The sequence below is a fragment of the Chrysemys picta genome, chromosome 2 (assembly GCF_011386835.1).
Source record: "Chrysemys picta bellii isolate R12L10 chromosome 2, ASM1138683v2, whole genome shotgun sequence".
In the NCBI taxonomy this organism is placed as follows: Eukaryota; Metazoa; Chordata; order Testudines; family Emydidae; genus Chrysemys; species Chrysemys picta.
The window spans coordinates 131,640,261-131,667,201 of record NC_088792.1 but is presented as its reverse complement, the minus strand read 5'-3'; the positions used below and the strand labels follow the sequence as shown (position 1 = coordinate 131,667,201).

Sequence of the window (26,941 nt, the reverse complement as noted above, 5' to 3'; positions counted from 1 at the left end):
TGCCCTTACTAAAACTCAGTGAGGGTGTTTTGATTGGCTAGCTCCCAGTACTAAAAGTAAGGGGAAGGGTCAATGGGAAATCAGGACCCTGAGACTGAAAGTCCCCAGGGGCAATGGGGAGAGACCAATGCTCCAGGTCAGCCGATTGACAGTGCAGGCAGGCTAATCAGGGAGTCAGGAGGCTAGGGTGGATCCTGTCCTCCGTGTGAACTGGAATTGCCTGGGTCAGACGGAGTGGGGCCGAGCTAAGCAGAAAGCAGGGGCCCAAGCTGAGCTGGGAGCAGTTACAGAAGCAGCCCACAGAGCAGACCTGTGCTGGGAGAGATGCAGCAACCAGAGCCAGAGGGGCCAGAGAAGCAGCCCAGGGAGCTGGAGGCAGAGCAGCAGCAGTGCTGAGGCAAAGTGGTGGAGCTGGAGCTGAGGCATCATGGTGGAACTGGAATTGGAGCTGGAGTAGTCCGCTTCCGGGTGTGGTGAGCAGCTGGGGAGAGTGAAGGGGACCCTGGGAAGCGGGCCCAGCACAGGAGATGCCCACAGCCAAGACGCCTTGCGGGCCACACTTAGAGGGGGATCATAACCCCTACAGGGCAGGGGCGACACTGGGAAGAAGGGTCCTGCTAGCTAGAGCCTGAGGGCATGTGGCCACCGCCAGAGCAAGTGTCCGACCCACAGCATCCCTGCAGCACAGCCGGGGCCTGAGAAGGAGGCCTGGGACTTGTGAGGAACAGACTGAACTGCACTTACATTCTAGAGACGCTGGTTGTGATGTTCCCATGCCACAGAGTGGGGTTATGTGTTTTCCTTTAACCTTTCCCATTTTTCCCTTATTTTTTTTAATTGATTGCTGTTTAATAAATTGTATTTGCTTTGAACTGTATGTAATGATCAGTGGGTCAGGGAAGCATCCCAGTGCACAGAGAGCACCCCGGAGTGGGGACACCCTAGACTCTGCCCTCAGTGACCACGACAGGGTTGGGGATCGAGCCCCCCAGGAATCCTGGACCCAGCCTTGTTGGGATTACAAGGACTGTGCCGCACAGGAGAGTGGTGGGGGGCCCTTGAGGTCAGGCAGGCCTCTGGGTAAAGGAAGTGGGAGTGAGGACACAGATCCTTTCGCTAGCTCATTTAACCGGGGTAGTGTATAAGCCAGGAAAGTTCCCCACAATAGCGGGCCAATTCCGCCGCTTGCACATGTATTTTTAGTCTTTAAAAAGACAACATAGATATAGTAGATTGAAAAGACTTCATGCAATGTTTTGTGACTTTCAGTTTAGTTTGCACTTCACATATTGCCGAGACTTTGTGTAAACACTGTCATGCAGCAGTGTCCAATTCTTTTTTTTTAGTCTGTCTTTGCTGGATCTCTTTGTGAACTGCAGATAGGTACTCCAGTGATTTCCTTGTATTAGCTTCCATGTACCAGTCACAAATGCTGTTTCTTCCTTTTGCCTTCTCATTAGCTCTTGCCTTTGAAAGTCTGCTTTCTGCATGCGGTTTGAACGTGTCAAAAACAAACTCACCTTAGCACTTCACCTCTTATTACATAGGTCATGAATCTTTCCTATAATTATGCACATTAAAAAATTACGTATGTACGAAAGGCACGTTTTATAAAGAAAGCTGGGCATAGTGGTGGTTCTCTTCAGGAATATTTTATTCAGCCAGAAGGACAGAAATGCTTTCATTGTTCAGACACAGCCCAATCCTGTGCAGTATATGTATTTCAGCTTTTGACTGAGATGTAAATTGAGGCCCTGACCACTTGTGGTCATTAAAGATCCATGACATATTTGAAAGAATTAGGGTGCTAGCGCCAATATCCTGGCCAAGTTTAAATATGGATTATACCTTCTTTCTGTTGTTCGATCCCATATTGCAAACGCTTGGGGCATGTATGCATGACAGACTTAATGTTGACCTATGCTAGGTCAACTTACAGCCACCGCAATAATTACTGTGGTAGCTGATGTGCACATTAACCTCCTTCTGTCAGTGGTGCGTGTCCTCACCAGGAGCGCTTCCGCCCACTGAAGAGGGGCAGTGTGGGGAGCTGAAAGCCAGGGCTCTCAGCCCTGTGCAGCTCACCTCAGGAAGCCCAGTTGCTCCCCAGGCTCTTCGCTCCTCAGCCGCCCAGGCTTCTCGCCTTCCCACCGGGGGGCAGCTGTCCAGGGGTGCAGCCCGGCTGGGAGCAGGGAGCAGGGAGACTTCTTCTCCAGCATGGAGCCCTGAAATTGACGAGACAGCCAATGTAAGTAACGCAGTGTCTACACTGCATCACCCTAACTACACTGGCATAAGCCCTATACCTCTCATGGAGGTGGAGTTATGTCAGTGTAGTATGGCACTTATATCAGCAGGACATGGCTGTAGTGTGTACACTGATGCAATTAGTGCACTGATGTAAGCTGCCTAACTGTGTAGTATAGAGCAGTTCTCAGTATCTGCTTAATCTTAAAGAATGTGAGTAGTTGCACTGAAGCCAATAGGACTTCCTCATGTGCTTAAATTTAACCAATGCATATGTGCACCCACTTTCAACTGGATGTGGTATTCTTTGTGCTATGCATCTGTGCTGTATGCTGTTAAATAGATGTTCTGTCTGTGTATCTGTATGTGTGTAACAAGTCTCCTGTTTGACTCCAGTAGGAACCCTGAGTTCACATTATGTTGTTTCTGTCAGGAAAATTACAGTTAGATTTATACAAAAAATAAAAAGGGCATCTATCCAAGGCTCTAGGCGCCCTTGCCAAAGTTATGAGAACAAAATTAGATTGCCCACAGAACATCAAACTCCCCCTTCACCCACACATCTGATTTCTCTCAAAGGCTTGCTTTTCACATTAGCCCATGTAAATAGATGTGTCTTGCAGCATATTCTGAAGGTCAGTGGATTTGGGCTATTTCGGACATGGGTGGAAATTAGTATTAGATTAATTTTGTATTTTTATTTAGCTTTAATTTAACTTGTACAGATGATTAAGTCAGAAGTTCTAGTCCAGGATCTCTTAACTCTTGCTGGATTTCCACTGGATATAACTTGTGAGATGTAAACCAAATGTTGTTTATTCCGTGTGAACTGATTATGGGTTGTATGAGCAAAATGGACAATGGAGACCTGGTTGTACCCAGAAGTCATCTCTTAATCAGTCTGAGGCAGGTCTATACATTAGTTTCCAAATGAAGAAAAAGTGAGTAGTAGAAAGATGCAAAACATAGTACTGTGTTTCTCGGACCATAATATGCTGAAATCCTTAAGCTGTTACAGATGCCCCACTACAAAATTTATTTTGACAGTAAAATGAATATGTGTGCTGGATGCCCCAGAGTAAAAAGTGGAGACAGTCTCACTTTCATGACATATTTGATAAATTAATCTAACTGAATAAAGAACTGGAATACTTCTGTCTACACTTGCTCTGAAAATTGACTGCAAAAATGGCATTGATGGATTCCATGTATGTCTCCTTATAAATCTTTCAAAGGTACCGTTTACAAATAAAAATGTTTTTTCTGTCCTTCATAAAGCAACACTTCTATCTGTTTAATTATGGGCAGGGTTTTTAGCACTACCTAGATTATAGCATCACCTACAGTTACGGTTGCCAATTTTCATTTGCCAGACTTTTTAGCTGAGATTTTTTTCCATCTCCTCTTTTCCGAAGTAAACATACCTAGTTCCTTCAGTCTTTGCTCATATCACTTGCATTCCATTCCTTTGATCATCTTTGTTGCTCACCTCTGGATCTTTTCCAGTTTCTCTACCTCCTCTCTATACATTGATGACCAAAATTGGATACAGTACTCCAGCTGAGGCCTAACCAGCACTGAGAAGAGTAGTACTATCACCTCCTGTGACTTGCCTTCTATGCCTCTGTTAATGCAACCTAAAATTGCATTTACTTTTTTTGCAACTGCATCACATTGCTGACTCATGTTGAGGTTGTGATCCACCACAACTCCTAGATGCTTGTCAGCAATGCTGCTGCCAAGCCAGTTTTTCCTCATTCTGTATTTGTGCATTTGATTTTTCTTCCCTAAGTATAGCACCTTAAATTTGTCTTTGTTGAATTTCATTTTCTTGTCTATAGCTCAGTTCTCTAACTTACCAAGATCCCTCTGAATTTTAGCTCTATCCTCCAAATCGTTGGTTCCCACCTAGCTTTGTGTCATCTGCAAACTTGATCAGCATGCTCTTTATACCCACATCCAGGTCATTAATAAGGATGCTAAACAACATTGGATCCAGAACAGATCCCCATGGATCCACACTTGAGACCTCCCTCCAATCCAATATCAATCCAACCGATCGGGGGAGGGGAGCAAGAGCTGGAAGATGGGAGAGCTAGATAGAAGCAGAAAGGGACAGACTGGCTGGGGGCACAGTGGTAGAAGGGTTCATGATCATCAAAACCTGGACTTGAACTCAGGAGTCCTGAATCTGAACATTCTTCTCCTCTTACCAAATATCTATGAAATCCACTGGCAAAGTGTGTATCCCCCTCCTTCTCTATTGGAAGATCCACATGAAGGATAACAGCCTTCTACTGCTACAAGTCATTTTATTAGTTCAAGTGTTCTATGCTATGAATGTAAAGGTCCCAACCCAGGTGATGACCCATGGGGGAGGGTGGCCAATCTAATTCCACATGAGGGAATTTCTTGCTTGTTTTTTTCCATGTTTATTTTTTTTTATAGAAAATACTTTGGAAATTACATACAAAAACCCCTACATTAAAAAACATTAAAGTTGCAAAGTAAAGCAAACAACATCAGAATTGAGGTTGCCTGTGCAACCTTAGTTTGGAGGATTTGTGCACATGCATCAGGATAGTGATTACATGGTCACATACACTATTTTTTCATAGGACCCCTGCCTCATTATTTTATATATATATAAACATATATGTAAATATCATCCTAAATCATTTCTCATCAACTAAACACACTTCAAACTTCTGTGGCCTATTTATCTAGGTACTTACATTCATAGATTCCAGGGCCAGAAGGGACCATTTTGATCATATAGTCTGACCTTGTGTCTAACACAGGCCATAGAACTTCCCCACAATACTTCCTAGAGCAGATCTTTTAGAAAAAAATATCTGATCTTGATTTAAAAATGGTCAGTGATGGAAAATCCACCACAACCCTTGGTAAGCTGTTCCAATGGTTAATTACCCTCATTGTCAAAAATGTATGCCATATTTCAAGTCTGAATTTGTCTAGCTTCAACTTCCAGCCATTGGATCATGTTCTGCCTTTCTCAGCTAGAATGAAGAGCCCATTATTAAATATTTGTTCCCCAGGGAGATACTTACAGACTATAAGCCACCCCTTAGGTGACAGCTTCTCAGCATGTCCAGAACTGTGAATGACCTCATTATCCCCCATCCACAGCAAGAGAGAGAGCCTTGGTTATACATAACTAGATATCATCTCCCTGACACCACCAGTCTGTTAGCTACCGAAACAATCTCCTCAGTGTTCCAGAAGCCCTTACTTTGCCTTCCAGGTAACTATACGTATAACCCAGCCCCCAAGCCTTTCTCAAAGTGTCCCCCTATAGTATGTAGCCCCTTGTCACTGGACATTAATAGAATTACCAGATTTGCTGTCTCCAAGGGAATAGTATATACACATTTTGACTGATACAACTCAGGGTCAGGTCCTTTATAACATTACAGCACTAAGATATAATTATAGTTAAAACAATCATAAACTTATTATCAAAAATAAAGATATAAGAGATAATGAGTAAGGATAATGGAAGCAGAAATGACTACATATAAAACAATAAGGATAACATGCTTCTTGTGTTTGGCACTGGTGCAACCACTGCTGGAATGTTCTGAAGCTCACAATTCAAGAAGGATGTTCATAAACTGGAGAGTGTTCAGAGAAGATGCACGAGAATGATTAAAGGATTAGAAAACAGACTTCAGATTTACAGTTTAATAGAGTCTCAAAGTGCTCCTTCCGACGTTGCTTGAGGACTACATTGTCCTTAAGAAGGGGGGAGCTGTCCTGAGATCGCAGAGGGATTGTGCCGCATGAGCTTGGCTCATAGGTGGCTTTCGTTACTTGAAAAAAGCTTCACATGTTATGTTGATCAGCAAAGCTCTGGATTTCCATGGCCTTTGCTTGCCACCACTGATTCTTGATGTCACACAGCCTCTTTTGAACTACAGCTTTTAGCCGATGATGATAAATCTCTCGTTTTTGCTGATTAGAGACTTTATTTTGCCAAGCGCTAAATGCGCTTCTCTTCTGATAAACAAGTTCTAGGATTTCCTTGTTGTTCTCGTCAAACCGATCCTGATGGTAGTTAGTCGAATATCCAATCGATTTCAGCATATGCCTTGTGAATAATGATCTTGAACTCCTCCCAGCGTGTTTGGATATCATTGTTGTTGCCAGGTAGGGCAGAGAGCCTCTCGATAATGCGTTGCTGAAGGGTCTCATGACATGTGTGATTTTTGAAGTGCCCTGATGTTAAATCTCTTCCACATTACTTTTGATTGTTTACGGCGTTGTGGTGCAAGCCGCATGTTCATGATTGATCTGACCAGAAGATGGTCTGTTCAGCAGTCATCTGTATCTCTCGTAACTTGTATAATATGGACATCAGTATGATCACAGGCTCTGACGATGACATAGTCAAGATACCTGTGTCCGGAACGTGGGTGGTTCCAAGTGGTCTTATATTTATCCCTCTGTCTAACGATGGCATTTGTGATAAGCAAATCATACTCCACACATTTCCTGACGAGGAGAATGCCATTAGAGTTGACATTTCCCACCCCTTCTTTTCCAGTGGTGCCCCTTCAGAGTTCGGTGTGTCACCCAACTCTTGCATTGAAGTCACCCATGGGGATAACCTTGCCTTTCTTTTCTGTGGTAGTCAGGACTGCATCAGGAGCACAGTAAAATGTCTCCTTTTTGTCTTCCATCACCATCAAGTGTGGGAGCATACATGCTGATGACCGTGGCATACTTGTTGTTACCAAACTTAAGACAAAAAAGTCATGAGACTTTCGTTAATACCCATAGGGAGTTCTAAAAGCTGGCTAGCAATCTTATGCTTGATGGCAAAACTAACACCATAAATACCCTTCTCTTCAGAAGACTTTCCTTTCCAAAAGAAGGCATAGCCATCTCCATCTTCTTTCACTTGCCTGACTGGTCTCATTTAGGGCAGCAATATTAATGTAATATCTTGCAAATTCTCTAGCTGTTATGGCAGTTCTTCTTTCAGGACAGTTACAGCTTGGGGAACCCATGAGAGTGCAAACATTCCAACTGGCAAACTTCATTTCTTTGCTCTGTATGTTCTGCTTTTAGGTAGAATGATCCCCCTGGACATGGCCATCCAGCCGGGGTGTGTGTGAGAGAGCCTATGTCTAGGGCATCTTTTCTAGCCCCTCCCCCATTCAGGGTGAGCAGAGGTAATCCTGAAAAGGACTGCTCAGTCACGGCCGCAGCTGCGCTTCAATCTCAAAATTCCAAACGCAAGACGACCAACACGTGGCTGCTGCCTGCATACAGATTTGTGACTAGGGACTCCCAGATATCACTGCTCCTGTCCCCCACACCACTCATCCATTACCGCAGGACTTTGTTAGTGATGTTAACACCTTTGGCAGAGGCCTATGTGTGAAATCTTTTAACATGGGGGAGGCGGTGCGCTGGCGGCGGCCTCTCAAAACTTGACAGGGAGGAGCCCTGGACTTGGTGGCAAGGATGTCCAAGACAACCAGCTGGGGTCTTGAAGTTTGGACCACACTTCATTTGGAACCTTACTTCAGAACTGTTTGCCAAGAGTGGCCCTCCCAGGAGTATAAGACTCTGGACAACATAGTTCTGAGGGTCATTGAGACACACAAGCCTCTCCACCACAACAAGGTAACGGTTCAAGGAGACGACCACCTGACCTAAAGAATGATAATGTGATAATTTTAAAGAAAGCGGACAAGTCAATGTTTGGGAATTACTGAGGCATTGTCCTCCTCTCCATTGCTGAGAAGATACTCTCTTGCATTCTTTTGAACTGTCTCCTCCCTCTTGCAGAAGACGTCCTTCCGGAATCCCAATGTGGTTTCAGACCATCTTGAGACATCCACTGACATGATTTTTGTCTCTCAACAGATCCAAGAGAAATGTAGAGAACAACACCAGCCATTGTTTATGGCATTTATTGACCTAACTAAGGCCTTTGATTCCATCAATCGTGAAGTTTTATGGAAGTTGTTGTCTAGGCTCGGTTGTTCATTGAAGTTCATTTGCATTCTCAGGCTACTTCATAATGGGATGACTGCCACCATCCAGTTCACCATCTGTATTGGTGTTAAGTAGTGCTGTGTTATTGCCCCAACCCTTTTTTCCATCTGTCTTGCCATGATCTTGTTTCTTATTCGTGACTTCTTCTGGAATAGGGATTGAGTATCACATGGATGGCCAGCTCTTCAACCTTTGGCATTTTCATTCTAAAATTAAGGTCACCAGGACTGTTATTACTGACCTTCAGTATGCTGATGACTCAAGGCTGACTTGCAATCCACCCTAGACTTTTCTCAGGTGCCTATCATAGCCTGGGGCTTTCCCTCAACATTGGCAAGATTAAGGTGCTCCACCAGCCTGCCCCAGCACAAGTTTCCTTCACTCACAAATTGTCATCAGTGGTGAATTCCTGGAAAACTTTGGTAGCCACCTCTCACAGACAGCCAATCTAGATGTGGAGATCAAACATAGGATCCATTGTGCCAACTCATCCTTCAGAAAGTTGCTTCATCATGTCTTCATTGACAGAGATCTGCGGATGTAAAATAACATTCTGGTCTATAATGCAGTAGTCATCCCCATTCTTCTGTATCGGTGTGAGACATGGGTGACATACTGAAGCCATCTTACACATCTGGAGTGGTACCAACAATGCTGCCGCAGGAAGATTTTCCATATTAGATGGGAAGACTGTCGCACCAATGCCAGCATTCTCTCTTCAGCTAATATCACCAGTGTTGAGGCGAAGATTATAAAACATCAACTTTGCGGGGCTGGTCATTGTGTTCGGATGCCTGATACTTGACTTCTGAAACAAGTCCTCTTTTCTCAACTTAGTCATGGTAAGAGGACTTGTGGGAGACAGAGGAAATGCTACAAGGACACCATGAAAGTATCTTAAGAAGGGAGGTCATGAACTGGGAAGAGCTGGCTGGCAATAGACTGCAATGCCGTTGCATCATACATCAAGCTTCAGCCCGTTTTGAACATAATGTCCTTGCTCAAGAAGCTGAGAAATGGCAGAGGGGGAAAGGAAAGTGTTCAGCATCCCAGCCAGCAGTTATGCTCTCTCCAAACAACCACCTCTCATATATGTGGAAAAACCTGTAGAGCCTGGGTTGAATTCCTCAGCCATTTTTAGTCTCATCAGTGACATTTCTCCTGTCAGACATCATCCTCGTATTGAGGGGTATCTGACAATGATGACAATTTTCAAAAGCACCTAAGTAGGTTATGCACCTAATTCCTATTGATTTCAATAGGAGTTAGGCACCTAACCTGCTTAGGCACTTTTTAAAATCCCACTAGGGTCTATCTATATCTTTAGGTGTCTAAATACATTTTTGAAAATCTGGCCTTTTAGCCATTTAACAGCCATGAGAAGAGCCTTAACTAAGGGCCTGCAGACTTGTTTCTATTAGGAGAATACTCCATGGAGAAACTTTTCACCTGGTACCAACTTTCGCACTAGAAAACAAAGAGACTGAGAACTAGGACTTCACATAAAGGTAGAGAAAGAGAGGAAAGAAGTGGAAGATAGTGGGTGAAAATGTAAAGAAAAAATAGATGAAAAAGGAGGGAGATGGAGAGAGATTCAGCAAACAACAACAACAACAACCAGGGAAATGCAGTAATGGGAAATGGAAGAGTCCTGGTCCTGGTCACAAATAGGGGAATACACACCCAAAGGGATGGGAACTACTGATCTAGACATACATGTAGGGTGTAGCATTATTTGGTTCATTCAGGGATGGGGAATTATTAAATTCTGCATCCTTCTAAGCAGGAGTTCTAGAATTAAGAATTAGGGTGTGGGTAATAGAACTGACTTGTGAAGGTACAACAATATTAACTAAACAAGTATAGTTCTGGGGAGTGATGGCAGCATAGATATACAGACAGTCCTTGACTTTATGATGTTCGACTTACGATAAACAGCACTTACAACGTTTCTGAATGTACACCCTGATTCGACTTACAATTGGTTACGACTTTACGCAATGGAGTGGATTGCAGTTCTGAGTTACGACGTTTTGACTTATTACGCAATTTTTATGAACCAATTGTGCCATAAGTCCGAGGACTGCCTATGTCTCATTTATGCTAGAAAACGTAGTCTCTGTACCAGCACATGCTGGAAATTTTCAAACTCTGTATTGAGTCATACAAATTCATCTGCTTTAGAACTCTATCTCATATTTTCCAGTGATTTCATGCACAGTGACTTACAGCCATGTCTTTATCTTGTTCCATTCCCAATTCCCATCAAATTCAGTAGGAGTTTTAGGTAGTAACACATGGCAAGGTAAAGCCCTTAGCTTTTACTAAACAATAGATAAATGGGAAGTGCTTTAGCAACACAGCAAACAAAATAAAACAGTAGCCCTGAGGCACACATATTTGCTCTTGTTTAATTTCATAAGAAGTTGACTGAGTTTATACTGTTTTCATTGTAAACATTGCTGTAGGTTAAAAGCATAGAGTGGAAATATTTTTTGAAGTGAAAATTTCAGTCCTGATGTAAGTGGTCACAACTCCACTGACTTCAAAAATGTGATGTCTGTTTGGACTTCAATTCACCTGGATTTGTGAATACTCAGCAGTTTTGAAAAACAGGCTATAGGGGCCCAAAATTAGAAGTAAGTTTAAATGTCCCTTAATATTTAGCCTAAGGACTCTCTCTGAGTCAGTGGCAGAGCTCAGAATAGAAACCAAGAACTGTGAATTCCAGGCCCTGTTCTAACCACATAACTTGTAGTAAGTTATTGCTTTATTGCTATTTAAAGGACTAGTAAGAATTTTCTTTCTTTTTTTCTTCACTCTAGAAACTACCTCTTCAGGTTACATCTTGAAGATCTATCTCTAATCCAGGTATGTGCAATATATTTTTCTGTTTGTCTCAATTAGTTCCTGGTTTTGATGTGATGAAATAGATGTTTCAAAGCTGTTAATCAAGATATTCAGATGCTTCATAGCTACAGCAGACTGAATGGCTATTTTTGTCATCTTTGTTGCCCCTCATAATGTAAATCACATTACCCATTTTAATTCCAGATTAGCCTTTGTCCTGGGCCATACAGTCTTGCTGTTATCTCACTATCTACTGCGATTTTTTGTAAGAGTTAATGCTTACAAAATGGAGGATGGGGAGAGAAATGGTTGTTGTACTGCAGAAGTGGTCTGACTTGCAATTGAGCAACCTGCTATGGTTTTGTTGTGAAACTCTCTTAAGAATCCATTATCCTTGTTTGAAAAGGATCTGTCCTTTTTTTATAATTGTAAATGAAGGAGTGTACCCACATTTGCTAAGGAACTGCAAACAGCAAGGGAAAAACAAGGGTTGTGATAAACAAATACAAACTAATCTGCTTGCCTTGTTTAATACAGCTAATTGCCTTTTAAAGTTATTAGAGCTTGAAATCCAAGTCTTCAATCTTCAAGAAAAGATTAGAAAAAAACTCAGATTAATTAATTTTCCCCCTGAACTTTGTAAGGATATAAGAGGCTTCAACATTCAGAATTTGTCATGTATCTCAGCCTTATATTCACACTGGCCTCTGAATCCCTTTTCTTTTTACAGCAGTACTGTAGTATTCTTGCCATGTGCACACTGCCAAAAGCAAAAGAATTTCTCATCCTTTTTGAGTTCTTGGCTCTAAAAATTGTTTTACTGAATTTGATTTAAATGGCTGTGTGTTACGGTATGGAAATACAAAATAGGAGTTTGTAGTTTTTGACACCTTTGTTGTTTTTGTTTGTTACTGTAATATAAACTAGTTTTAAGTTGAAATCCCTGGCTATTATTCCATAATACAATCTTGTATTTTTAAATATGAAAAAATAGCAATTAATTGGAGTGAGTCTGGCCTTGTGATTTGTGGAGCCCCAAGGTTTTGTACATGTACAAATTAGGCCAAGAAATGCTTTGCCCTATGGTCCCACAGTAGTAGAGGCAAAAGATTAAGCGATCTAGTGAGATGCCACAATTACAGCATCCCACAAAGTAGTGTTGCTTGTTCTTAAGGTCGGACATCAACTGCATTATCAGAGTTTTAATATTATCTACTCTGAATCCAGGTTAACTACTTTCACCTAAGGATTTTCAATTTATATTTCACTTCCTTAAATATTGTTCTGTTTTTCAATATGGAGATTCTTCTTGACTCAAGGCACTAAAATGGATCTGAAGCAGCCATTAGATTTCATAGAATCATAGAAGATTAGAGTTGGAAGAGACCTCAGGACTGCTAATCCAAACCTCTGCTCAAAGCAGGACCAACCCAACTAAATTATCCCAGCCAGGGTTTTGTCAAGCCGGGCCTTAACAACCTCTAAGGATGGAGATTCTAGCACCTCCCTAGGTAACCCATTCTAACGCTTCACCACCCTCCTAGTGAAAACTTTTTTCCTAATATCCAACCTAGACCTTCTCCACTGCAACTTGAGACCATTGCTCCTTGTTCTGTCATCTGCCATCACTGAGAACAGTCTAGCTCCATCCTCTTTGGAACCCTCCTTCAGGTAGTTGAAGGCTGCTATCAAATCCTCCCTCACTCGTCTCTTCTGCAGACTAAATAATCCCAGTTCCCTCAGTCTCTCCTCATAAGTCATGTGCCCCAGCCCCGTAATCATTTTTCGTTGCCCTCCGCTGGACTTTCTCCAATTTGTCCACATCCCTTCTGTAGTGGTGGGACCAAAACTGAACACAATATTCCAGGTGTGGCCTCACCAATGCTGAATAGAAGGGAATAATCACTTCCCTCAATCTGCTGGCAGTGGTCCTAATAATGCAGCCCAATATGCCATTAGCCTTCTTGGCAACAAGGGCACACTGTTGACTCATATCCAGCTTCTTGTCCACTGTACTCCCCAGGTCCTTTTCTCCAGAACTGCTGCAGAAGGTCCCCCAGGACTCTGCACTTGTCCTTGTTGAACCTCATCTGATTTCTTTTGGCCCAATCCTCCAATTTGTTTAGGTCACTCTGGACCCTATCCCTACCCTCCAGTATATGTACCTCTCACCCTAGCTTAGTGTCCTCTGCAAACTTGCTGAGGGTGCAAATTATCCCATCATCGAGATCATTAATGAAGATGTTGAACAAAACCGGCCCCAGGCAGGACCGACCCTTGGGACACTCCGCTTGATACTGGCTGCCAACTAGACATCGAGTCGTCGATGACGACTCGTTGAGACTGACGATCTAGCCAGCTTTCTATCCACCTTATAGTCCATTAATCTAATCCATACTTTTTAATTTGCTGGCAAGAGTACTGTGGGACACCATATCAAAAGCTTTGCTAAATTCAAGGTATATCACGTCCATCGTTTTTCCCATATCCACAGAGCCAGTTACCTCATCATAGAAGGCAATCAAGTTGGTCAGGTATGACTTGCCCTTGGTGAATCCATGTTGACTTTTCCTGATCACCCTCCTCTCCTCCAAGTGCTTCAAAATGGATTCCTTGAGGATCTGCTCCATGATTTTTCCGGGGACTGAGGTGAGGCTGACCGATCTGTAGTTCCCGAGATTCTCCTCCTTCCCTTTTTTAAAGATGGGCACTATATATGTCTTTTTCAATCGTCTGGGACCTCCCCCGATCGCCACGAATTTTCAAAGATAATGGCCAATGGCTCTGCAATCACATCAGCCAACTCTCTCAGAACCCTCGGATGCATTACATGCGGCCACGTGGAGATTTCTAAATAGTGCTTAACCTGTTCTTTCAACATTGAGGGCTGCTCACCTCCTCCCCATACTGTGCTGCCCAGTGCAGCAGTCTGGAAGCTGACCTTGTCTGTGAAGATTGAGGCAAAAAAAGCATTGAGTACTTAAGCTTTTTCCACATCATCTGTCACTAGGTTGCCTCCCCCATTCAGTAAAGGTCCCACACTTTCTATGACCTTCTTCTTGTTGCTAATATACTTGTAGAAACCCTTCTTGTTACCCTTTACATCCCTTGCTAGATGCAACTCCAAATGTGCTTTGGCCTTCCTGATTACACCCCTGCATGCTCAAGCACTATTTTTATACTCCTCCCTAGTCATCTGTCCAAGTTTCCACTTCTTGTAAGCTTCTTTTTTGTGTTTAAGCTCCCCGAAGATTTCTCTGTTAAGCCAAGCTGGTTGCCTGCCATATTTGCTGTTCTTTCTGCACATTGGGATGGTTTGTTCCTGCGCCTTCAATAAGGCTTCTTCAAAATACAGCCAGCTCTCCTGGACTCCTTTCCCCCCTCATATTAGCCTCCCAGGGGATCCTCCCCATCAGCTCCCTGAGGGAGTCAAAGTCTGCTTTTCTGAAGTCCAGGGTCCGTATTCTGCTGCTCTCCTTTCTTCCTTTTGTCAGGATCCTGAATTCAACCACCTTCTGATTACTGTTGCCCAGGTTGCCACCCACTTCTACTTTCCCAACCAATTCTTCCCTGTTTGTGAGCAGCAGGTCAAAAGGAGCACGGTCCCCCATTCATTCCTCCAGTACGTGCACCAGGAAGTTTCCCCCAACACTGTTTAAGAACTTCCTGTATTGTCTGTGCACTGCTGTATTGCTCTCCCAGCAGATGTCAGGATGATTGAAGTTCCCTATGGGAATCAGGGCCTGTGATCTGGAAACTTCTGTAAGTTGTCCGAAGAAAGCCTCATCTACCTCCTCCTCCTGGTCTGGTGGACTATAGCAGACGCCTACCAGAACATCACCTGTGTTGATCTCGCCTCGAAGACTCTTATTTGTTTTGTCAGCGTGTTTAAAGTTCACAATTTGCCACTGACAGAGATAATGGCTCCAAAGAAGATATAGCTGTCTCTAATGTGTCCGAGATCTATAGATTATAGGAGTATCTCAATTTCCACTGAATATTTTTTTAACTACTGTTGTGGGGAAAACAGAACAAAGAAGACCAGCACAGAAATCTGTGTTTATGTTATATGAAGTTCCTGATTTATAGGGCTGAGCAGAAGCCCTTCAGTCCCACAGTCCTTTGAAATTCTGTGTTGATGTGGTCTTTTATCTAAAGTCCAAAACTTTTCCTAGTGCTTTCTAGGTCACCATTTCTGCAGCCTTTGACACTGCTTTCTCCACTCGCCTTCCATGTCTTTTTAGAGTGACCATATTTCCAAACAAAGAAACAGAACATGTGGCCATTTTCTCCCATCATCACCTCCTTCACTTCTTCCTCTCTCTCAGCATACCTTTTCCATTTCCAGCTTTTTTCTTTTACTCTTAAAATCTACCACAATAGCTTGCATTTACTCCATATTAGTTCTCTTATTTTCTTTCCTTTTTTGTTCTCTTCTTTCCCTCTGTTAATATCCCCATCACCTGGTCCTTCCGGGCTCATTACTGACATAAAAAAACCATCAGGACAATCTCTATCCCAAAGATCTGCTCTTAAAGGCCTGTAGATGCTCCTGTTCATTGAGATATTCCCTGTAGCAGCAGTTCAAGATCAGTCATGGGGTTGCTAAAGTCCTGGTTTCCATATAACTAGCCAGAACCCAAGGAGTGTCTCTTAAAATTGAAATTGTGAAAATACCAGTGAACTGGGAGATCTGGTCACCTTAATATTTATGTATGAAAACAATGTTATCTACTGATGCCATATACAGTAACTCCTCACTTAAAGTCGTCCCGGTTAACTTTATTTCGTTGTTACATTGCTGATCAATTAGGGAACATGCTCGTTTAAAGTTGTGCAATGCTCCCTTCTAACGTCGTTTGGCAGCCGCCTGCTTTGTCCACTGCTTGCAGGAAGAGCAGCCGGTTGTAGCTAGCTGGTGGGGGCTTGTAACCAGGGTGGACCAGCAGCCCCCCTATGAGCTCCCCGCTCCCCCAAGTTCCCTGTGCTGCAGCTGCCCAGCAGGCTATCAATTGCCGGGCAGTTCAGCTATCCCTCCCCCCACTGCCATGTGCTGCTCCTGCCCTCTGCCTTGGAGCTGCTCCCAGAGACTCCTGCTTGTTGTGCAGGGGGAGACTAATGTCAGGGTGTCCCCCTCCCCCCTGCTTCTGCACCCCGCTTACCGCTTCTCCATATAGAGCAGGGAGGGAACACGGATGGAGAGAGCTTGGGGCAGCAGCTGCTGTCTCAACTTCCTGATCCACTTAAAAAGACAATGCACTTAAGAGTGGGTCAGCTTACTTAAAGGGGCAATGTGCATCTCTCTCTCTCTCCCACACACAAGGTGTGTGTCTTTCTCAGTCTGCTATGCTGTCTCCCCTCCCTCGTGTTCGTGCTGCCTTGTGTGAGAGACTATATTAACAACAATGTGTTAACCCTTGAGGACTCAGCCGAGTGCTAGTTCATCATTTAGCAGCAAGGCATTCCCTGGGAAATGTCCTTCCCTCTTCCACCCTCTGACTTCACCACCTCAGCCAAGCTTCACAATCATCATAGCTGTGAACAGTATTAAATTGTTTGTTTAAAACATATACTGTGTGTATATAATATATAGTTTTTTGTCTGGTAAAAAAAATTTCCCTGGAAACTAACACCTCCCATTTACATTAATTCTTATGGGGAAATTGGATTCACTTAACATCGTTTTGCTTAAAGTCGCATTTTTTGGGAACTTAACTACAATGTTAAGTGAGGAGTTACTGTATTGGTTTGGAAATGTTAAGCGATAGAAGGATCTCTCAAAGTCTTATCAGAAAACTTTAGTAATAAGAGAAATGTAAACTGTTCTCAGTGAAACTGATTAGAATAACATCAAAGAGTCCTGTGGCACCTTATAGACTAACATACGTATTGGAGCATGAGCTTTCGTGGGTGAATACCCACTTCTTCGGATGCATGTATTCACCCACGAAAACGCATGCTCCAATACGTCTGTTAGTCTATAAGGTGCCACAGGACTCTTTGCTGCTTTTACAGATCCAGACTAACATGGCTACCCCTTTGATAATTAGAATAACATGAAACTTGCCAACTTATGTTATGAACACAAAACTGACATCATGTGTGCCTGATGTTCATAAGCTTTTCAAGTGATTCTGGACCCAGTTTCAAGCATATCTGGGCTACTTTATGTTTGCACTTTGAAATCACATTATTGTAAAACCCAAGAGTTTTGTGAAGGCAGGGGTCCTGCTAGTGAAGGCAGGGGGCTGGACTCGATGACCTTTCAAGGTCCCTTCCAGTTCTAGGAGATGGGATATCTCCATTAATTTATAAGAGTTAAAAAATGAAATTATCTGTCTTAAAAATAATATATTTTGGGTTTTTGGTTGTTGTTTTTTTAATTTCAGGCTTTTATGGTTCATGTTTTCAAGCTTCTCTCCACAATCATGAGAGCTAGAATCTTAATATATATATAAAAAAAGAAAGAAACCTGAGACTTTCACGTAATCAAATGTGTACAGGTTAAAGTGCTCTTATGGTGGCAGGCAGGGGGAGCCCACAAAAATCAAAATCAAAGAATGAAACTGTATGTGACTGAACATTTTGAAACTTTACATAATGGCAGAAGAAATTTTCTCCTAACTTGTCAATTTTACATCTTTGCTTTCACACAGTTGTTGTTGTCATAATAATGACATAAAAACTTCAATCTAATTTTCCTTCCCGCGTTGATCACTTTGGTTACTTTACAAGAACCAGCCTTTGTAAAAATATGAATCTGGTTTACAGCTAATAATCTACATTTTCACATCTGGAAGAGGATATGTACAGTAATATCTAGCAGTAGGAAGGCTGCAGTGTAGCACACTAAGAACACAAAGGGGATGGAGACAATCCAGCCCAGAGATCTGTTGTTCCATTATTTTGGAAAATTGCTCAAGATCTGTCTGTATGTTGTCTCTTTTCTGTGGGAAGAGGAAAATAGCTGAATCTTCCTCACTCACAAGAGATACTACAGGAATCAGAACAGAGATGAATGTTCCAATTCACCACCTGTTTCACCAGTTTCCGAACAGATTGTTGTAGCTTTGTTTATTTTGTGAGAATTGGCTAAAAGTTTTTGTTTGTTTTTCAGCCTAAACTAACTTGTCAATTTATTTTCACCTACTAGTTGGAAGTGTTTATCTAAGAATCTGGTAAAGAGTAGAGAGTGCTGAGATTTAGATCTTGATCCTTAAGGCTAATGCATATGAATAACTGTGCATGTGCCTGAGTACTCCCAAAAGCTTCAGTGGGACTACGCATGTGCTTTGCTTTGCAGGACTGGGCCCTTAGGTAGGACCACACATTGTTATCCCGAATGTCCAGAGTTTCAGACTAAAGGCAGGTGTACACTTAAAACCTGCAATGGCACTTCAGTGAAGATGCTACTAAGCTGATGGGAGAGCTTCTTCCATTGGGGTAGTTAATCCACCTCTGTGAGAGGCAGTAGCTACATCGACAGGAGTTGTGGATTTTTCACACCCCTGAGCAATGTAGTTATACCAATGTAAGTTTGTAGTGTAGATCTGACCTAAGTTTAAAAAAATGCATAATAGCCATTTAGCAACAGCAAGATAATAGTTGGAATTCTTGGTTTTAAATTTGTCTTTAAACTTATAAAATAGAAATTTTATCATTACAAAGTGCCATTTTGTAGTAACAATTACGGTATTTCCAAATCATTAATACAGTAAAATAAATACACCCTGTTTCATGCAATTGCCTAATAACTTTGCAAAGGATACATTCACATTTATTGGTTTAAAAAGAAATATTCTGTATTGATTAGAGAGACTTACTCAGGAAATCTTTATATAGGGTGCATTCTATTTATTATCCCTTATTAAAAACTCCATTTGAAGTGTAAATCTCCACAGAGGAACTGAAAAGCAGGTTAACATTTATCAAAAAGATAGCACTTCCATTAGAGTAGAGAGCCCTAGCATCTTGTAAAAGTGATAGTTAGATTACAAGAGGCAAGATGTGTATCTAAACATAAGATAGAGTGTTATCTAGTAAATTGTCATCACTCATTGCTGGCACAATGAAACTTCCATCCAATGTCATGGTTCTGTGCTCTGTCCTTTAGAGGAAAGTCCTATTGTTTGGGTTAGCAACTTTACTATGAAAATGTCTATAGTGAATCAGCATTTGACATGTCTCAGCAGTTATCTTTGTGACGGGGATAAAGATGAGTTAAAAAGGCTGAAAGCCCTTTAATCTCCTGCCAGGGAAGCATATAAGTAAAATAAGATCAAAGCTGACTCTTGGAACAACGAATGTATGGTGATTATGGATTAGGAAAAAAAGCCTTACAAAGCACTAGTTGTAGGATGGGTATTTCACTCTTCAGAATAGGACATGAAGTTTATAGGCCTCATTATTATAAAGGTTACTATACTGTACCCCTTTAAAAACAATTTTTTTAACCCTTATGGAATTTTGTCCTTAAAGGTAAAAACTTTTAGCAAAGAAATCTACTGGATATCATATCTATCTATCTACTGTGTGTATATACTGACTGTATATATAGTTGTCCATCTAGACAGCACTAAGTTAGTCTACTGGGTATTTTTCACATATTTTTGAAAAGTTCTAAATGCACATAACTGTGCAAGTAATAATAGCTGTTAGAAGTCAAGAGGAGATGCTAGTAAGGAATGTCTTGACTATATAACTATATTTTTCAAGAGAGTTCATTTTAAAAATAAATGAATATGGGTGCTTCTGTTGAACTCACAGATCTGTGGGTGTTTGCCATCAAATTGCTCTGTGTTCGTTTGCAAAAGTCATAAAGATGTTCTCTTTTATCTAGTTGTGAGACTGAACAGAGGACACAAACATTTGTAGCCTTTATCAACATTTCTGTTGGATCTGTTGAAAGTGGAATACAGTAAATGGCTTGCAAAATTTTACGATGTTTGTGACATGTAGATGTACTTAAATATATCTGACCTATAAAGCCCTAAATGGCTTGAGATCTACCTACCTGAGAAACTGCCTGTCTCATCCATTTGGTATTGGCCTTATGGCAGGGCGTTATCCTTGAACGACCCTCAGTTTTGGAATCCACCCCCCGAATCTGAAATAGCCCAGATTTGCTGACCACAAGGCCTGTCTATTCAGGTTGCCAGTTCTCACTATTTTATCATGAGTGTCATGATATGTTTATTAAGGTCACACCTCCTAGGGTTATGTGTCCTGAATAGCTCAGTGTTCATTTTTTAAAAAGTAAGGTTTTAACCCTCATGATGGTTTGGAAACATGACCCCAATGTATCCTAAAGTCTGAAAAGATGCAAGGCAAATAAAAAGTATTCATTTTTTTTAAAACCTCATTGGGTTAAAAACAATGTTGTGATTTTGGAGGACTAAATCAAGATTTTAGAATGCTTGGATTGATGATACTGGCATTTCGAGAGGCAGAAGCCAGACTGGGCCGTTGTTTGTGGGAAGGGATGTTGTGTGGGAGGGGAACTGCTTTAGAGGCTGACTGTTATTGTAGTGGACTGCTGCTAGGTTTTGTTTCGACTGACTGTATTTTTAAAGCTTGGCAGAAACTCTTAGAGCATAGGAAAAGTTCATTTTTGAATGGATTGATAATAAAATAGTAATTAATGCCTACAGTTTAGATTAAATAGTGAAGTTTACTGAATTTTAATATTTTTGGGGTGTAGTCCTGAAGTTTTTACACAGTATTAACCCAGGCAGAAATTCCATTGAAATTAATGTCTTCAGGATCGGAGTCTTCATTTTTGCCTGTATAGCTTGAAATAGTTGACAAATAGAAAAATTCTTATAGAGAATGTCATTCTTTAAGAGTACAGTGTTTCTCGTTCTCTGCTGCTACCTTGGTTTATCTGTAGGTGTCAGCATTTTGTGAGGGAGGTAGGAAGAAAAGGAAAGCAGGGCATCATTTGTCATTTATTCACTCGATCTGTCATAGATTTGTGCCGGTACTGAAATATAAACACAAGTACATTTCTAAACAGATGAGTCTGAACACATCCATTTATCTAAGAAAAGTTTAGCTTTTTTTATTCCTGTCTCACATGGTCAGGTTGTATTTGCTGTTGGTTTACATAAATTTTCCATGCTTGTTTTGGTAATGCAGAAGGTAAAATAGGTACTGAAATTTTTCACTTCACCTACAGTAAAGTTTAGTTTTTCTTCTTCTTCTTTTTTTTTAATGTAAAGTACTTGTACTTAAGGTCCAAGATAAAGTGGATGTCAAAGTCACCTGGACATACAAGGTTTAGTTTGGTGACAAACTTAGAAAAAAGTAAAATCAGTACAGTATACACACAAAAAAGGCCTGATTGGTTTTACAGAGGTGTAACTCAATTGACTTCACTGGATTTATGTTTGATTTACACTTGTGTAAGTAAGGGTCATCCAACTGCATACTATTGCATACAATATAAATAAATGTGTCTGAAGCCAATTTTCAAACTGCCTGTATCTTTTTTTCTTTTTTTTTAAAGAACGTAGCACTAATACTTACATCTTCACTGGGTTGTGTGATACTGGTGTGGCTGTGGTATAGCTGCAATGATAAGCAGGCATTAATTAAAAAAAAAAGTCTTGGCAATAGCGCTGCTCTTCTCCAATTACCCAGAAGACTTATTTAAAAAAAAAAAATAACAAATAGCTTATTTTCACTGCGTCTGCAACAGAGCCATAGTGTTTGTGAACAAGGCAGTACTTGTTCTGGCATTTGGGCCATCCTTTGAGAAGTGGGCTCTTTATTCAAAAAGTGTACTAGTCAGGGAAGATATTGAGAAAAGAGCAGAAAATATTAATGTCTAGGTTGAAAGCAGGTCCCCTGCTCCCTTAACACAATATGCCAGTGTGGAGTGACTACTACAGAAGTAGCTTATGCGCTTGTGCCACTCAGCGCTTATGCCCCAAAGGTGTGACTATTAATGAACCTTTTAGAGATACTGACATTAGGGTTACCATATTTCAGCGAGCAAAAAAGAGGACGGGAGGAGCCCCGCCCTAGCCCCGCCCCTGCCCCTCCCACTTCCCGCCCCCCCCTGACCTCCCAACCCTCCCCCCGTTCCTTGTCCCCTGACTACCCCCTCCTGGGACCCCTGCCCCTAACTGCCCCCCAGGACTATCTAAGCCTCCCTGCCTCTTGTCCCCTGACTGCCCCAACCTTTATCCACACCCCCACCCCCAGACAGACCCCTGGGACTCCCACGCCCCATCCAACCACTCCCCACCCACTGACAGCCCCCCCCCAGAACTCCCAACCCATCTAAACCCCTCTGCTCCCTGTCCCCTGACTGCTCCGATCCCTCTCCGCACTCCTGCCCCCTGACAGCCCCCCCCAGAACTCCCAACCCATCTAAACCCCTCTGCTCCCTGTCCCCTGACTGCTCCGATCCCTCTCTCCACTCCTGCCCCCTGACAGCTCCCCCCCAGAACTCCCAGCCCCCTACCCCCCCCCGCTCCTTGTCCCCTAACTGCCCCCTCCTAAGACCCCCCCCAACTGCCCCCCAGGACCCTACCCCCTACCTGTACCCTGACTGCCCAAAACTTTCTCCACTGCCCCCAAAAAGCCCCCCCTGTTTCTTGACCTCCACCTCCAGAACCTTCCTGCCCCCTGACCTCCTTACCCTGCTGCTCAGAACAGAGTGTTGGGCTCTGTGCAGCCGAGCCGGACACGTGGCTGAGCTCCCGAGCACAACAAAACCCGGTCTGGCCCTGCACAACAAAACCCGGTCTGGCCCTGCACAGTGCTGCCGGACTGGGCTGCAAAGGAGCTGCCTGCTCAGAATGCAGGGCGGATCCGGCTCCTCTACAGCTGCTCCCGAGTCCAGCCCGGGACTTCCCTGCAGCCCTCCCAGCCACTCTCTGCTAATCCCGGACATTGTGAGAGCTTTGCAAATTCCCCCCGGACGCTATTTTTAGCACACAAAAGGAGGACATGTCCGGGGAAATCCGGACGTATGGTAACCCTACTGACATGGAACTATATTGTACATGCTTGCCTGTGATTTTTTTTATGGGCACTGGTCCTATTCTGTACATCCTGCTGATCATTTTAAAAAAGATCATCACAGGGATCACAAAGGCCTTTATTTTCCAATCTTGTACAACTCTTGTCATAACTATAAAGGGAAGGGTAACAGCCCTCCTGTGTACAATACTATAAAATCTCTCCTTGCCAGAGACTCCAAAATCCTTTTACCTGTAAAGGGTTAAGAAGCTCGGGTAACTTGGCTGACACTTGACCCAAAGGACCAATAAGGGGACAAGATACTTTCAAATCTTGGTGGCGGGGAGGCTTTTGTTTGTGCTCTTTGTTTTGGTAGTAGTTCGCTCTTGGGACTAAGAGGGACCAGACAGCAATCCATGCTCTCCAAATCTTTCTGAACAAGTCTCTCATATTTCAAACTTGTAAGTATAGCCAGGCAAGGCATGGTAGTTTTATCTTTGTTTTCTCAACTTGTAAATGTACCTTTTACTAGGGTGTTTACCTCTGTTTGCTGTAACTTTGAACCTAAGGCTAGAGGCGGTTCCTCTGGGCTCTTTACGTTTGATTACCCTGTAAAGTTATTTTCCATCCTGATTTTACAGAGATGATTTTTACCTTTTTCTTAAATAAAAGCCTTCTTTTTAAGAACCTGATTGCTTTTCCCTGTTTTTTAGATTCAAGGGGGTTGGATCTTGATCCATCAGGAGTTGGTGGGAGAGAGGAGGGGGGATGGTTAATTTCTCCTTGTTTTAAGATCCAAGGGGTTTGGATCTGTATTCACCAGGGAATTGGTGAAGAGTCTGTCAAGGCTACCCAGGGAAGGAAAAGCACATTGGGAGTGGTGGCAGCAGACCAGATCTAAGCTGATAGTTAAGCTTAGAAGTTTTCATGCAGGCCCCCACATCTGTACCCTAAAGTTCAGAGTGGGGAAGGAGCCTTGACAACTCTAGTAGATGAATTAATATTTACACTTTCAGGTGCTTCCAATCATAGAAGATTCATGCAACAGGTGCTTTTACAGTCATTGGACAAGCCCTGTCCAGAACTGTAGTTTTGACCAGAGATGGGCATAGGTGCTGGAACTAGGGGTGCAGGGGATGCTGCAGCACCCCCTGACTTGAAGTGGCTTCCATTATATACAGGGTTTACAGTTTGGTTCAGTGGCTCTCAGCACCCCCACAATAAACATGTTCCAGCACCCCTGGAGATAGGAAGCCAGGCCTTGATCTAAACTAGTGATGGTGAGCCAAAGTTCTTCAGAGTTCAATTCAAATATCCTCATCCAGATCTTTTGAGGACATTCTCCCTCCACTTTCCCCCCACCACTCCTTCTTGTTTTGAGGAGGCTTCCTCCAGTGTTGCCATCAGCTTTTGGAACAAATCACTTCACCCATCCGTAATGGTAATACAATATGATGAGATACTGTCAGGTGCTCTAAATCATGTCAAAATATGAAACTCGTTTTGTTTCTTAAAATTGAAAACCTATATGTGATTTAAATATATTGAATGTATGAATGAGTTTCCTATAATAAATCATTCAACAGCAACTGTTTTTTAGGAATTATTTGAAGGCAGACAAGGTGAAAACATATTTTATTTAAATAATGCACAGAGAGGTCGCAATGTATCAAAAGCATCTACATTATTTCTTGTTGATTTTTGCTTCATATTTGGGATTATTTGCATTACACAGGGATTCAATATAGTGAATAAATACTGCATAATATTAGAGAAATAGCTGCTCTTGAAAAGCAGCTAGTGCAAAATGTTGCATTCCTCTTAGATGGAATGGCTTACTATAAACAGATAACACCAGTGCTTGGCACACCAGTTTGTTTCTGGGTCCAATCAGAGTATTAATTATGATCTTCATAACGCTGTAGGGTCCTTCTTGTATGTTTCGTTGTAGCTGAGATCTGCTGGGTTGCTCTTGTTGCCCATGCGTGAGTTCCTGCTTTATAGTACCTGTAGTCAAGCATTCTTAATTGTGTGCCCTCACTTTTAAACCTGCCCCAAGTGATAGTCTGCCTAAGCTGGATTTTGGTAATATTCAGGACACAGTGGAAGGCATTTTTATTTAATCAGGCTTTTAACTAGCTTAGAAATGTCACTAGTCACTGTCAGAGCAAGAATGTCCCATATAAGATCAGTGTGCAAATTATTTTTGAGTTAGGTGGATTCCAAAATTTATCTGTTTTTTCCCCCTTTAAGTACTGCATAGCACCCAGATACTAGAGTACAGCCATTTTATAAATGTATAAATATACTAATAATTTTTACTCAAGAACTGACATGATTAATACCTGAGAATGCATGGCTAAAGGTGAGAGCTAATAATGTTTGAAAAACACAAGAAATACGGTACATGTGAAAATATGCATGTACATATATTTATATCTTCCATAGTCATTTTACAACTATTATAGTCTTCTAACATTGCATTTATTTAGGGCATAGGGGGTATGCACTCTCCTCAGAGTTGAAAATCCACTGATTTGTATGTTAGTGCTGGAGGAATTCTGTGCCAAAAAAATTAAAATTCTGCATTTTTTATTTGTCAAAATAACATAAAATAATCACACCAGTTTCAATTATTTGGGTAATTTATTTCAAAATACTGTCAGCAAATATGTCTGTAACAATACAGACAACAACAAAAAATTCCCCCAGAAGTAGAGAGTACCACCGTAGGACAGCCTAGTTCTTCTCCGAGTGATTGCTCATATCAATTCCAGTTAGGTGTGTGCGTGCGCCGTGTGCACAGATGTCGGAAACTTTTTCCCTAGCAGCTACCCGTCAGGCCGGCTGGGGAGCCGCCGGGAGTGACGCCGATATGGCGTTCTATATAAGACCCTGCCAGCCCGATCCCCCTTCAGTTCCTTCTTACCGCCCATGGCAGTTGTTGGAACAGTGGTCTCTTGTCTCATCAAGTGCTCCACTTATCCTTTGCTTCTCTTATCTTGATTGTTGTTAATTGTTATTAGTTAGTGTTAAGTGTTTCCTATTGTTAAGCGTAGTTTAGTAGTTGAGGGCAGTCCCGTCAACGACTGCCCTGCTGGGCTCTGGGGCATGCCGTCTCAGGGCTTCAAGCCTTGCAACTCTTGCAACAAGCCCATGCCTATGGGTGACCCCCCACGATTCCTGTCTCAGGTGTCTGGGGAGGGCCATCAGACGGACAAGGGTCGAATCTGTAAGGCGTTCAAGCCCCGAACACGTAAGGAGAGGGAGATTCGACTCTGCTTTGTGGCCCTCTCAAGACATGGGCCTGAGCGCTTCAGTGCGGAGTGCCCCTTCTGCAGTGCCATCTTCGGCACCGCGGAAGATCCAGCGCTCATCTCGGGACCGGCGATCTCCCGGGCCCCAAAAACACCCGCCTCGGCAGTTGCTGCAGCCCTGACCGAGCAAGACTCTAGCCAGGCCTCTAAGCAGGACAAAGCCACCAGGCCCAGATCTGCCCATTCCAGCCCTGCACAAGGGTCAGTGCAAGTGGAAGAGATCATATTATCTTCCATCTTCGAGGCCACTAGAGGGCTCATCGAAATGATGGCTCCGGCTTCGGCCCCAGCTCCGGTCCCAACCCGAGTCCCGGTACCGTCCAAGGGTAAACCGGTGATGTTCAGAATGGTGGTCCTCATACCAGCATCTCCATGCTGTTCGGAGTCCTGGCGCCGTTCCGAGTCCCGGCACCATCACAGGTACCGGTCTGACTCACGGCACCGGTTAGACTTGCGGTGCTGGTCTCGCAGTCCCGATCCTCGGAGCCGTTCCTGCTCAAGGTCGCCATTGACTGCTGGATCATGGT

At 42.7% G+C, this 26,941-nt stretch overlaps 1 protein-coding gene across 3 annotated transcripts in view; it reads left to right on the top strand.

The window, feature by feature from the left end:
- Window positions 1-26,941, top strand: part of SEMA5A (semaphorin 5A) — a 635,454-nt gene that overhangs the window by 239,603 nt on the left and 368,910 nt on the right. For all 3 annotated transcript variants that reach the window (XM_042859868.2, XM_042859867.2, XM_065584224.1), the window contains exon 4: window positions 11,103-11,148. In XM_042859868.2, the coding sequence (XP_042715802.2) occupies window positions 11,103-11,148 (46 nt within the window). The remainder of the gene's footprint in view (window positions 1-11,102; window positions 11,149-26,941) is intronic.